This window comes from Geotrypetes seraphini, chromosome 5 (genome assembly GCF_902459505.1).
Source record: "Geotrypetes seraphini chromosome 5, aGeoSer1.1, whole genome shotgun sequence".
Lineage (NCBI taxonomy): Eukaryota > Metazoa > Chordata > Amphibia > Gymnophiona > Dermophiidae > Geotrypetes > Geotrypetes seraphini.
Window position 1 is genome coordinate 19,392,448 of NC_047088.1, and position 14,775 is coordinate 19,407,222.

General features: G+C 48.9%; 1 protein-coding gene across 1 annotated transcript in view; it reads right to left on the reverse strand.

Annotated features, from left to right (window-relative positions):
• Positions 1-2,113: 2,113 nt before the first annotated feature.
• Positions 2,114-14,775, reverse strand: part of TMEM164 (transmembrane protein 164) — a 111,080-nt gene continuing 98,418 nt past the window's right edge. The window contains exons 5-6 of the mRNA XM_033944228.1: positions 3,845-3,945; positions 2,114-2,590 (exon numbers count right to left, since the gene is read on the reverse strand). Of these exons, the coding sequence (XP_033800119.1) occupies positions 2,384-2,590; positions 3,845-3,945 (308 nt within the window). The 3' untranslated portion in view covers positions 2,114-2,383. The remainder of the gene's footprint in view (positions 2,591-3,844; positions 3,946-14,775) is intronic.

Here is a 14,775-nt window from a genome sequence, read left to right on the forward strand (position 1 = left end):
GTTGCCCGGATATAAATTCCCTTCAGGAACATTCACTTGAGGATTAACATCACACAAATTTTCAGTTTCGGCTTCACCACACCACACCACAGCGGCACTTCCTTATATACTGTTGACTGTGACATCATTCTGAGTGTGTGACATCATTCCCCAAGCTTCACACCATTGGTCAAAGCAATATCTGTCTTTTTCGATGAGTCTTTACATGTCACCCCCTTCCCACCCCCACAGTATTTTTTTTCCCAGATAGCAATTGATATGTATACCAAGTTTGGTTGAAATCTGTCCATGCGTTTCGGAGTTATGCTGGAACATACATACATACATCCGATTTTATATATATATATAGATAGATACTTGGAATGCAGAATAAGGTTTCTAGCCATCTGTACCCTTCCAAGAACAGTCAGGGCACTGGTTAAAACCATAACGGGGTAATTCTAGAACAGGGCACTTGGTACAGTCTCTGGTTATGGGAAGGTGTGGCTCACTGGTAGAATTGTTGCCTCTGCACCCTGAGATCAAATCCCAGTGCTGTTCCTTGTGACCCTGGGCAAGTCACTTAATCCTCCAGTGCCCACCGCTTTGAATATCAGCTTTGAAATGCCAAAGTCACAAAAAGGCAGAATATAAGTTCCTATTCCCTTTCATCAAGCCCAGTAACCTGTGGGCAACCCAGGTCCCAAGTACCTGGCAGAAACCCAAAGAACAGCTGAGATTGTGATGTCATAATGCCTCATTCCACCAGTACCTAAGAGCCAGCCTCATCAGTGATGTCACAATGGCTTGAATGTCCTATACTCAGCTCACATAAGAATTGCCATACTAGGACAGACTGAAGGTGTGGCTCAGTGGTAGAGTTGTTGCCTCTGTACCAGAAGTTATAAGATCAAATCCCAGTGCTGCTTCTTGTGACCCTGGGTAAGTCACTCAGTCCTCCAGCACCCATCATTTTGAATCCCAAAGCCACAAAAAGGTGGTATGGAAGTCCCCATTCCCTTTCCCCTTAAATTACAGAGCAGCTATGGCAATATAGAAATCCAACTTATGATTACTTTCTATAAACTCCAAGCTATAGCAGCAGCCTGAAATCAAGGCCACCTCACATTGCTAATTACCTAATTGTACTTGATGGAACATAAAAGGATTGGCAGGACCAAGTGAAGCTGCGCAAAGGAAGAGTTCCATAAGGATAGTTCAGGACACTCCAAGAAGGAATGCCGAAACGTCCCAGGAGCCTGGAGGTCCAGGCATACCTGGCTTTATGGAAAGCGTTCCTGCGGCTACCTCTAGTCTCACGACATGGGGGGGGGGATGGGGATGGGGTCTGAATGGGAGTATGCGTGAATTGCTTGACTGACTGTTTGTCTGGATGTGTTGTATGGTGTGGATGTTGCCCCTCGCGTTGGGGATTACTGGGGAAGAGTCATACATACAGAAATATTTATGGGGGTCACTGGGGGAGCCAGGATGTTTAGCTGCTGGATTATCCCAAGACAACAGTTTGGAGCTTTCTATCCATCGCTGCTTTCCTCCTCTTAGCCTGAAGAGGGAGCTCTGCTACGTGATCTCCCACACTCTCTTCGATTTTTGCCCTTGATTTTGTGGTTTATTCTGGGTGGGGGATCTTGGGCATCTCCTCTTCTTTTTCTCTTTCTTTATTACATATGGTTGTTATGTTGTTCATATCTCCTATGCTCATGCTGCTTGTTTTGCATTGCTCACAGCTGCTTCTGTTATGCATCTGTTTATCCTGTATCCTGTTTGTTCCTCTGGTTGACTTTAAGAAAAATGATTTGCAAAAAAAAAAAAAAGGATTGGTAGGTAGGTCTCCCTGTCCTCACGGTTTTCACAAGGGTGGAGGTTTCAAAAAAAATAGCCAACTAAATGCATTGAGAGTATAGGAAAAGCTGAGCTGGCCACCCCTTTTTCATCTTCATGTCCGAATTATGTGTACCATCTTAGATACAATAGCCCATGCGCAAGTCAATTTTCCCACTGCTTACAGTTTCGGGGGAGGGATATTTTACAAGGTTTCCAGTCTCTGGCAGCAGAATACATACACCCAAGAAAGTAATCCAGGTTAAAAAAATATTTCTAAAGTTCATCGCACAAGAGCTCCCCCTAAGTCTAAAAGGAAAAATTACATGATTACAAAATACCACATGTTACAAAATACGCACTACCACCACAGGATAAGGCCGTTAAACATTCTGCCAGTGGCATCGGGCAGTGACCATGAACTATTGAAAAGCTGATGCGGTAGCTCATGCCATCTCGCCACACCAAAACGCAAAGACAGAAAAAAACCCTCTCTCTTCCATAGGAAAGCAGGTGCTGTGATCCTTTGATGGGGGGGTTCTTTGAGGAGAGAAACAAAACGTCAGTCTATTTTCTTAGCTGGAAATCGAATCAAATCCACAGTCCACTGGTGCACAGGAGCAGCCAAATTGAACAATAAGGTGATGAGTTTGCCGTGTACTAGGGTCATGATAGTCTGATGTCCTGAAGCCCATATCCGATACCAGGGCCCATAAAATGGGTCAGAAATCGCCGGGCACAACATGTTGTTCAGGTTGACCTCTGTTACCTGGGAAGAAAAGAGAATTGCAATGACTAGAATTATTTCTTTTCTCTTGCTTTTCACCACACTTCTAAGCGAGATAAAAATTTGTGTTGATAAAAGATAAATGACAGGCCAAAACTATAAAGAAGATGATTTCCACTTACACAGTCAAAGAAGTGCTCTGACCTAGCCAGTGGCAGGCCTTCCCTTCCCTCAAAACTAGCTTGTCATTGAAATGTTATTTTCAAAGGAAAGAATTCAATTTTCATCTCCGGTCCCAACAAGCTGCCAAAATCTTGCATCTCTCTCTAAGGCTTGGCAGCAGGAATCGCATTACACTAACGTCCCAAATGCCTGACAAACCGGAACGACGAGTGGCTGGTAACCTAAACTATTGGATAATCCACCAGCACCCCCTTCCTCCCCTACCTACGTAGTAGCAGCTGTGCCTCCCTCACCCCCATCAAGTGCTTTCCCCCCTTCACTTACCTTATAGTCCCTGGTAGTCCAGAGGTGAAATCAGGTCAGGAGCAATTCCCAGTCGCTCCTGCCATTTTCAAAATGGCTTACACTTTTGGAGGCGGGGCAGAGCCAAATTATCTGACCATTTACATGAACTGCAACACTGGATAACCAAAGGCCAGACAATAGCTAGTAATGTGGCAAGGGCGAGAGGCACCCGGGGCGGTGGCGTCCCTCCCCCGCCCTCTTCACCGCCTCTCCTACCCCATCCGCTCCTTCCCCGCCCACACGCCTTTCATGATCCTATCTCTGCCTCTATCTATATCCCGCAATCCCCGTATCCTATTTTGGTTGTCATGAGAGTTTTCCTATACTAAAATGGGACCAGGCTAGCTAAAAACCTAGACAGAAGATCCTACCTTCAACATATTATCCGCAGGTCCTGTTCCACTCACTGTGGAAGAAAATCACTTTCTCCTAGTCTTGCTGTCTAGAACAGGGATAGGCAATTCCGGTCCTCGAGAGCCACAGGCAGGTCGGGTTTTCAGGATATCCACAATAAATATGCATGAGATGGATTTGCATCTCAAGGAGGCAGTGCACGCACATCCATCTCATACCTATTCATTGTGGATAGCCTGAAACAACCTGACCTGCCTGTGGCTCTCGAGGACCGGAATTTCCTACCCCTGCTCTAGAACAAGGGAATCACTCACAGCTCTTGGATAAACAGAGGTGGACAGTTTGCTAAGGAGTTGCCTTCCAGGTGCAAGTAAAGTACAGAGCAGTTTACAGGGAAAAGGACATTATACTTACCAAGCCCAGAATCTGTAGGATGCTAAAGTGATAGACAAACATGAGGCCTGTGGATAAGACAGCCCACCAGAAATTGGAGAGTGGCTCAGGAGTGTACACACCTGCAATTTGATAAAAGGACAAAACAAAAAGGGCATCAATATTCATCTGTCAAGGCTTCTGCAGGACTCTTTACCAGTGGTTCCCAACCCCGTCCAGGAGGACCACCAGTCAAGTCAGGTTTTTGGGATAGCCCTAATGAATATGCATGAGTGAGATCTGCATAGAGTGGAGATGACAGGCATGCAAATATGCCCCATATGTGTTCATTAAGGCCATCCTGAAAACCTGACTGGCTGGTGGTCCTCCAGGACAGGGTTGGGAACCACTGCTCTATTTCTATTTCTATTTATTTTTATTTAATTTTTCAATGACGTATCAAGTATCCACTTGTACAGAAAGGTAAAGTTAAGCCAAAAATAAATGTAATACACAATACAATACTAAACAGATTATCTGCTATCTTAATAAGAAATGTATATAAAGCTTAACTTTAACTCAAGTCCTCTACCACTGCTCTATATCCTAATCCTCATCTTTCTCCTGCTAACCTCAGGGCAGCGACAGCGTGTCTGTCCTCGGCTGATAATCTCCGGCTCTGCACAGCTGACGGTAATCTGTCCGCTGTCAGTGCTTTTTCTGCTTTCACAGAGGTTCACTTTGGTCACAATTACTCCATTTGCAGATGTAGGAACAGGACAGGACCGGGCCAGCTGGCCAGAGCCCCATCATCAGGCACCTTGAGGTAACTGCATGCTGTGGACGTCTCAAGCATCATAAATCTGTTATCTGTCCCCGTGCCACCATTTTCTCTAGTCAAAATTCTCAAGTAGGGCTGTATGCCTGTGATAAATTCCAGGGCAAAGTGGAGCGAGGCTCTTTTAACATACTCACGAGATGCAATTAATCGTAGACTAATAGAGAATGAAAAGGATTGCAGGAGTCGTGGGAAAAGGAAATGGACTAGAATGGAGGAGGAAGATGTAAAAGGCTGTTGTAGGCATCTAGAAAAAGGGGACCAGAGGTAGACTGTAAGCTCTTCTGAGCAGGGACCGCATACTAAATGTCAAAATGGACAGCTTTGAGTACGCCTTTCAGCGCTAAATAAGTGATAAATAGTAATGGTAGTTGGGAAAGGTATGTGAATGCCCAGTGAGCTGGCTGTTTTCCAATTGAACTACCAGAGTTTTACTGTTTTCTTTTGCTTCTTATATTTTTCATTTGATCTAAGCCAGTGCTCTTCAACCTTTTGACACCTATGGACTGGCGGAAATAAAATAATTATTTGGCAGTTGAAGGGCACTGGGCTAAGTTGTGGGCCAGTCCCCGCCCATCTCCGCCCCCCATAATAGTACTAATTGTAACACCATTTTTTCCATTCATTTTTCATGTACACACACACACAATAATCTTATTAACACCACATAATGGTTAACCACAAAATTAAACTACACAAAGCACACTGTATGCTTCTCAACATTCATTCCTACCAGAACACAGATAACCCCATGCAAATAGGGGAACAAAAACTAAAAGTACTAATATAAACAAACAAAACCCTAAGATTCAAGACTCTGCATGCAGTACAACCCCAGAGGAAAAGAAAGCACAGTTACTTACTGTAACAGGTGTTATCCAGGGACAGCAGGCAGATATTCTTAACGCATGGGTGACGTTACCGACGGAGCCCCGGTACGGACACTTTTAACTAGAAAGTTCTAGTTGGCCGCACCGCACATGCGCGAGTGCCTTCCCGCCCGTCGGAGGAGAGCGTGGTCCCCAGTTAAGATAAGCCAGCTAAGAAGCCAACCCAGGGAGGTGGGTGGGATGTAAGAATATCTGCCTGCTGTCCCTGGATAACACCTGTTACGGTAAGTAACTGTGCTTTATCCCAGGACAAGCAGGCAGCATATTCTTAACGTATCGGTGACCTCTAAGCTAACAGAGAGGGAGAAGGGATGGTTGGCCATTAGGAAAATAAATTATGTAACACAGATTGGCCGAAGTGTCCATCCCGTCTGGAGAAGGTATCCAGACAGTAGTGAGTAGTAAACGTGTGAACTGAGGACCAAGTGGCAGCCTTGCAGATTTCCTCGATGGGCGTGGAACGGAGGAAAGCCACAGAAGCAGCCATAGCTCTGATCCTGTGAGCCGTGACAGCACCTTCCAGTGAGAGACCGGCCCGAGCATAACAGAACGCAATGCAGGCAGCAAGCCAGTTGGAAAGCGTCCGTTTAGAGACAGGGCGACCTAGACGGTTAGGGTCGAAGGACAAAAAGAGCTGAGGGGACGAGCGGTGAGCCCTGGTACGGTCAAGGTAGTATGCAAGGGCACTCTTACAGTCCAGCGTGTGCAACGCCTGTTCCCCAGGATGAGAATGGGGCTTAGGGAAAAAGACAGGCAACACAATGGATTGGTTGAGGTGGAAGTCTGAGACCACCTTGGGAAGGAATTTAGGATGGGTACGCAGAACCACCTTGTCATGGTGAAAAACAGTGAAAGGTGGGTCGGCAACCAGTGCATGCAGCTCACTAACCCTCCTGGCAGAGATGATGGCAATGAGGAAAAGCACCTTCCATGTCAGAAATTTGAGTGAAGTAGTGGCAAGAGGCTCAAACAGAGGTTTCATGAGGGCTGATAAAACCACATTCAGGTCCCAGACGACTGGGGGAGGCTTCAGAGGTGGTTTGACATTGAAGAGGCCTCTCATGAACCGGGAAACCAGGGGATGAGCCGTAAGCAGTTTTCCGAGGATAGGTTCATGAAACGCAGTGATGGCACTGAGGTGGACTCTGATTGAGGTGGACTTGAGGCCAGCATCAGATAGAGAGAGCAAATAGTCCAGTACAGTTTCCACCGCCAATGAGGTGGGATCGTGGTGATGCAGTAGACACCAAGAGGAGAACCTGGTCCACTTCTGATGGTAACATTGGAGGGTGGCCGGTTTCCTGGAGGCATCCAAAATACGACAGACAGGCTGAGACAGATTCTCTGGGGAGGTCAGCCCGAGAGAAACCAAGCTGTCAGGTGGAGCGAGGACAGATTGGGATATAGTAGAGACTGATGCTGCTGCGTAAGTAGAGTAGGAAACACAGGAAGAGGAATGGGCTCCCTGGAGCTGAGCTGGAGCAGGAGGGAGAACCAGTGTTGTCGAGGCCACCGAGGAGCGATGAGAATCATGGTGGCTCTGTCCCTGCGGAGTTTGAATAACGTCCGCAACATCAGAGGCAGTGGAGGAAAGGCATAGAGGAACCGATCCGTCCAGTCGAGCAGGAATGCATCTGGGGCCAGACGATGAGGAGAGAAGAGTCTGGAACAGAACTGGGGCAGCTGATGGTTGTGAGGAGCTGCAAAGAGGTCCACCTGAGGAGTGCAAAGATGGAGCGGAGTGTGGGAGGATCCAGAGTCCACTCTTGAGGTTGAAGGATGCGGCTGAGATTGTTGGCCAGGGAGTTCTGTTCGCCCTGGATATAGACAGCCGTGGCCCAGGTCCAGATGCGGATGGCCTCCTGACAGAGGAGGGGAGATCCGGTGCCGCCTTGCTTGTTTATGTAGTACATGGCGACTTGGTTTTCTGTGCACAGGAGAAGAACCTGAGGGTAGAGAAGGTGCTGGAAGGCCTTGAGAGCATAGAACATGGCCCTGAGTTCGAGGAAGTTGATGTGATGTTGACGCTCCTGATGGGTCCAGAGTCCCTGGGTGCGAAGATCTCCCAGGTGAGCTCCCCATGCATAAGGGGAGGCATCCGTGGTTATGATCATGGAGTGAGGGGGTAGATAAAAGAGTAGACCCCTGGAAAGATTGGAGGAGTTCAACCACCATTGAAGAGATTGCTGAAGAGACGATGTCACAGAGATGGGATGAGAAAGAGGATCCGTGGTCTGTGACCATTGGTTGGCCAGAGTCCATTGAGGTGTCCTGCGGTGGAGTCGTGCCAGAGGAAGCACATGGACCGTCGAGGCCATGTGGCCCAGGAGGACCATCATTTGCCGAGCTGGAATGGCGCGACGAAGGAGCAGCCGACGGCAGAGGTGGAGCAGGGTCCGTTGGCGGTCTGAGGGGAGAAACGCCCTCATCAGAGTGGTGTTGAGGACGGCTCCAATAAACTGAAGTCGCTGTGTGGGAAGCAGATGCGACTTGGGGTAGTTGATCTCGAACCCCAGGAGGTGGAGGAAGGAGATGGTGTGCTGAGTGGCTTGTAGCACAAGAGGAGACGTAGGTGCTTTCACTAACCAATCGTCCAAGTAGGGGAACACCTGGAGGTTGTGGGACCTGAGAAAGACCGCCACCACAATGAGGCACTTGGTGAACACCCTGGGTGATGATGCGAGGCCAAAGGGTAGCACTTTGTACTGATAGTGACAGTGCTGAACCTGAAATCGAAGGTAGCGACGTGAAGTCGGATGGATTGGAATGTGAGTGTAGGCCTCTTTGAGGTCTAGGGAGCATAGCCAGTCGTGTTGAGAGAGAAGAGGGTAAAGCGTGGCCAGGGAGAGCATTCTGAACTTTTCCTTGACCAGACACTTGTTGAGGTTCCTGAGATCGAGGATGGGACGGAGGTCTCCAGTCTTCTTGGGAACCAGGAAGTAGCGGGAGTAGAAGCCCTGACCCCTTTGGTCTGGAGGTACCTCTTCGATGGCATTGAGAAGAAGGAGGGATTGGACCTCCCGCAGGAGGAGGAGGGATTGGGAGGAGTGAGAAACAGACTCTATGGGAGGATTGTCTGGTGGAAGAGTCTAGAAGTTGAGAGAGTAGCCGTGGTGAATGATGTTGAGGACCCACAGGTCTGATGTGATGACTTCCCAACGGCTGAGGAAGAGTTGAAGGCGTCCTCCGATCGGCTGAGGAAGAGGCAATGATGGTGGGAGGCTGGCTATGCCCTGGAGAAAAGAGTCAAAAGGGCTGAGATGGTTTTGACGGAGGGAGAGGCTTGGCAGGTTGGTGAGACTGTGAGCGCACCTGAGTTTGGTGCTGTTGACGAGGTCGGCGAGGCTGTTGTTGAGGCGGGTTGAGAGGTCTGGCCGAGAACCTGCGTTGGTAGGAAGACTGCTGTCTGTAGGGGCGAGCAGGTGGAGTCTTCTTCTTAGGTATGATCAGGGTATCCCACCTGGTCTCGTGAGCCGAGAGTTTCTGGGTAGTTGAGTCCAGGGACTCCCCAAAGAGTTCATCACCAAGACAAGGTGCGTTAGCCAGGCGGTCTTGGTGATTAATGTCGAGGTCAGAAACTCTCAGCCAGGCCAGGCGCCTCATGGCAACAGCCATAGCAGATGCTCGAGAGGTCAGCTCAAAAGAGTCATAAATGGAGCGCACCATGAATTTCCGGAGTTGGAGTAAACTGGAAATTTGTTGTTGAAAAACCGGGACCTTACGCTCAGGGATGTACTTTTGTAAGGAGGAGAGTTGTTGCACCAAATGCTTCATGTAGAAGGAGAAGTGGAAGGTGTAATTATTAGCCCTGTTGGCAAGCATGGAATTCTGATAAAGGCGCTTGCCAAATTTATCCATCGTTCTGCCCTCTCTGCCAGGAGGGGTGGAGGCATAAACACTGGAGCCCTGGGTTTTCTTTAAGGTGGACTCCACTAGAAGGGATTCATGGGGTAGTTGAGGTTTGTCGAACCCCGGGATAGGAATGACCCTGTATAAACTATCCAGTTTTCGAGGGGCACCCGGTACCGTGAGAGGGTTTTCCCAATTTTTGTAAAAAGTTTCCCGTAAGATGTCGTGGACGGGTAACTTCAAAAATTCTTTGGGGGGTTGTTCGAAGTCCAGGGCGTCAAGGAAAGCCTGGGACTTCTTAAAGTCGGATTCCAACGGGATAGAAAGAGCCGCCGACATTTCCCTTAGAAATTTTGTGAATGAGGACTGTTCAGGTTTGGAACTGGTATCGACCATCGAGGGTTCCTCGTCCGTTGATGAAGCCTCATCATCGGTACCGGGTGGGGATTCTTCCCATAAGTCCGGGTCCCTGACGTCGGTGTGCGCAGGACGGGACGGTGGTGTGGATTGCTCAGTGTGGCGAGTCTTAGAGAGAGATTTGCCAGAGCGCATCGAGACGGTACCGGGGGAGGAAGACCGGTGCCGGTCCTGGTCTCGAGGGGACCGGTGTCGGTCTTGATATCGGGGAGGGTCGGCGTCAGAGCGTGGTTGCACAGGAGGATTGAGTGGTTCAGCCGCGAGCACCGGCATGGACGTGTTCAACGGTACCGATGGTGTCGACACCGGTGGTATGGTGCGAGGCTCGGGCCGGTCCGGTACCGGAAGGAGCGGGGCCAACATTGCTGGCAACAAGTGTTGGAGTTGTTGTTGTAGTTGCTCCTGCAATTGGCTTTGGAGTATGGCCGCAATGCGGTCATCCAGAGGAGGCACCGGTACTGCTTTTTTCTTTTTCGGTACCATAGGTGCCGCTCCATGCCCCGACGATAAGGAGGCCGATGACGAGGCACTCACCGAAATCGGGGTGGAGCGTTTGCGGGGTCGGCGTGATGCCGGGAGGACCAGCGTCGCCGCTGTGGCAGGAGGGCGCTCAAGGGAAGTGGAAGGCTTCTTAGCCGGCTTACCTGGTGCCAGCGACCACGAGGAAGGATCAGGCGTCGTCGAAGTAGTCGGTGCCGACTTTTGCGGTGCCGTTGACGGCGCGGCCGATTCCATGGCAGATCCGGTACCGAAAAGGATATTCTGTTGGATCTGTCTATTTTTTAATGTACGTTTTTTAAGAGTAGCACAGCGGGTGCAGGTGTCAGCCCGATGCTCTGGACCCAGGCACTGTAGGCACCAATTGTGCGGGTCAGTGAGAGAGATCGGGAGTGCACACCGCTGGCACTTCTTAAAGCCCAGCTGAGGGGGCATGAAGGGAAACACGGCCTCCGCAAAATCAAAACCGGAGGCCTGTATAGTGGCAACAGGCCCCGCTGGGGCTGGCCTGAAAAATAAAGAAAAAAGAAAAAGCAAAGTTGTTTTTTTTTTTAGAACGGAAAAGAAACCCGAAGGGAAAGGAACAAAAAGGAAGACAATTTCGCGAGTGGGAAGGCAAAAATCAGATTTTTCAACAGCTGTTGAAAACACATGCGTCTTCTTCACTCCGCGGAAACGAAGAAACTGGGGACCACGCTCTCCTCCGTCGGGCGGGAAGGCACTCGCGCATGTGCGGTGCGGCCAACTAGAACTTTCTTGTTAAAAGTGTCCATACCAGGGCTCCGTCGGTGACGTCACCCATGCGTTAAGAATATGCTGCCTGCTTGTCCTGGGATAAACAAATACATTTCTTCCTGAACAGTGCACAATAAAGACGGCAGATGTAAATTCTCAAAATTGACACAATTCAATCACTATATTGAAAATAAAACCATTCCCCCTACCTCCATGTGCCATCCCTTCATCACGGCAGTTGGGTGAGGCTGGGTGTCCTGCCCTCTCTTGTTTACAAACAAAGCCTTGAGAAAGCCAGTAGTCTCTCTTGTCTTCTTCCCCCTCTGCAAGAAATATATCTGCGCTCCCACCTGGACGTTTTATGCTGCCCATGGCCGGCTCCCTCTTCCTCACTGCCGGTCCTCGGCCGGAACGTACCTCGGGTCTGAGCAGATCAGTGCACAAAGCCACGTGCGGCGGCTCCTCACTCGTCCCGCGCATCATCCAAAAGCCTTCCCTCTGACGTTGCGACGTCAGAGAGAAGGCTGCCAGTTCAGGCGTAGGAGCTGCCACCCGCAGCTTTGTGCACTGATCTCCTCAGGCCCGAGGCACGTTCCGGCCGCGGACTGGCAGGAAATTTCTGGGGACCGGCAGTTGAAGAACACTGATCTAAGCTGTTGTTCTGTACAATGAACTAACTAAAGTATAGCGGTATATAAGAAATAAATAAATAAATAATAAATAAGGAAGTAGAGAAGGTGAGAGCATCCCAGGGAGAGGAAGAACCATATCTAGATATCCCCCAAAGTTGCTGGTTCATGATTATATTCAGAGGGATATAGAGTTGTCAATCTGAAGACCAGACATTATATCCCAGGAGCTGTGCTGTCTGCCTGATGCCAAAATGCATTAAGTACCCGAGTAAATTCATGTAAACCGTTCTGAGCTCCCTGGGGAGAACGGCATAGAAATTTGAATGAATAAATAAATAAATAAATTCTCACAATCCCTTGATCCCTGGTGGCCACTCCACTTGCTGACAGCTGTGGACTACGAGGCCAGATCTAGCCCACAGTAGCATAATGAATTCAAAGACTTTTGCCAGACATCCCTTGCTGCTCTAGACTGCCACTTACTGTAGTCTGCCTGTTGGATCATGCTAACCCTGCCACCAGTTCATACTAGAGAGTTGCGCGGGGACAGAAATCCCACCCATCCCCGCCCATCCCCATCAGCATCCTCTCCATCCCCACCTGTCCCCGCCAGGATCCTCTCCGTCCCCACCCATCCCCGTCAGAATCCTCTCGGTCCCCACCCATCCCCACAAGGAATTACCTTCATCCCCGCCCGTCCCCATAAAAAGCAGGATCATCAATTCCACAGTTTCTTTTGTGTTTGCGCTGCTGTTTTCCTTGTTGAATCTCTTTGGTGGAACCCTTATTTTGTTTTCTGTTCAGGTAATTAACTTATAAACCCCCTCTTTTACTAAGGCTGATGTGTCCATTATATTCTATGGACGAACCCTGCTTCCAAAGCCGTCCATCCCCGTGGGAGTCTCATTGGCTAGAGCGGGGTCCACGTGGGAGTCCCGTGGGCCAGAGGGGGTCCCCGTGGGAGTCCCGTGGGTTAGGGGGGATTCCTATGGGATCCCCGTGGGACCCACAGGATTCCCGTGATCCCCGTTCCCATGCAGACCTCTAGTTCATACACAAATGAAGTAAGGGGCTAATTATTTTCAGAGACATGAACTAGAATTTTCAGACGGCTTTTATTATATAATTTTAGATTGTACACAGATAGTGTGCTCTATGAAACTGTACCATGTGCTGAAATGTAGAACTACTGGTTGGGCAGTATACAAGAAAATAAATTATTATTATTATTAAATGGGATGCAAACAGGAAAGGACAGCAAAAGGGATGATGACCTTTAAACTTCTCTTGCTTGAAAAAATTAGAATTTAGTGAACAGGCTGCAGGTGGTACCTTTTTACTGAAGTAATTCCCGACACTCGTGCAGTTATGGGAGTGAATGGCATAATATGGCAAGCAAAAATACTTCATCCAAAGGTTGAAGAGTCACTGCTCGGTGTTAACACTAGAGGGCAGCAGTCAGCTATAACCTGGCGGTACCTGCTCAGAGGCCCATGGAACACAAGACATTTCAACAAACAGGTCTCGGCTTCACTAGCTTGTGAATCACCCACCGGGAGTGCTCAAATCCAACCAGTTTTTCCTGGGGGGCCTATTTTCATGTGATCTGTGTTACTGCAGAAACACAGGAGGAGAGTGTGGGTTCAAATCCCGTGGTGTTCCTTGTGACCCTGGGCAAGTCACTTAATCCTCCACTGCCTACTGGGACAGAAAGGGGAAATGCTTGAGGACCTGATTTGTAACCTGTTCTGAGCTCCTTTGGGAGGAAGGGCAAAAAAAAATAAATAAAAAAAATCAATCAATCAATCTGGATTGTTTCCCAGTCACTAAGGGAGCTCAAAAGGGCTAATCAAATTAAGATTTCATGCAGTGAACCTGGGCTTGCTGCTTCTTTGTACAGCTTAATGAGGACTGAGAGGGTAATTCAAAAGAAGAGAGTTCTATAATGCAACACGCTGGGAGCACAGCTGATTATTTCTGCCGCACAGACTGACGGGCGATCTCTCTTTGCCTCAGCCGTCCGTAGCCTGCAATGACTTTGTGATAACAGTGTGGGCAGCTATGTTAAGTCTGCTATAAAGGTAACACATTGGACCCAATATTTAGCACTATTTTAGATGGTCAAGAATGGCTCCTGGCCTTCTAAATAGCACATAGTCAGCTATCTGTTGATGTTCAGCAGGGGCGAGGGTAGCTGGTTGGTAACCTGTCAAATACATGCAGGACAAACGCAGGCTGACAACTGCGCCCCGACATTTGCGCGCAAGACAAATGCAGGCAATGAATGGGAGGGTTACAAAGCGGGGGTGAGGGGACCCCCCCCCCCACTTAAGATTCACTTCCTATCTAGTGTTAGGGTTAGGTTTACAGCATGATTATGGGAACCCTTTTGGTGGATCAATCAAGGGACAGGGCCTGAGGAGTCTCAGCAAATCAGGGTCTTCCAGATATCCTCCATGGGCCGCACTTGTCCATGCGCGCAATTGTAGGGGCGCATTTGTCCTGCACGGATTTGTCAGTGTACCTAGCTGGTTATCTCACACTGAATATCCTGGTCTCTGGATCGACTGGTCACTGTAGGATTACCAGATTTCGTTGGCATAAAAAAAAGAGGACATGTGGCCCAGCCCTGCCCCACTCTGACTTGTTCCACCCCTAGCCACGCTCTGTTCTACCCCCAGCCCCCCAGCCCCGTACCCACAGAACTTCATCTTTTCTTCCCCGAGCTCAGGGCCGCGTCTGGAGGGCCTCTGATCATAGAAACATAGAAACATAGAACATGACGGCAGAAAAGGGCCACGGCCCATCCGCCCACCCTAATGGCCCACCCCCTAACTACCTCCATGAAGAGATCCCATATGCCAATCCCATCTTTCTTAAAATCTGTTGGCCTCGATTACCTGTATCGGAAGCTCATTCCAATGATCAACCACTCTTTCGGTGAAGAAATACTTCCTGGTGTCGCCATGAAATTTCCCGCCCCTGATTTTGAGCGGATGCCCTCTTGTGGTCGTTGGTCTTTTAAGACAGAAGATATCATCTTCCACTTCGATACGTCCAGTGATATATTTAAATGTCTCATAGAAACATAGAACCTGACGGCAGAAAAGGGCC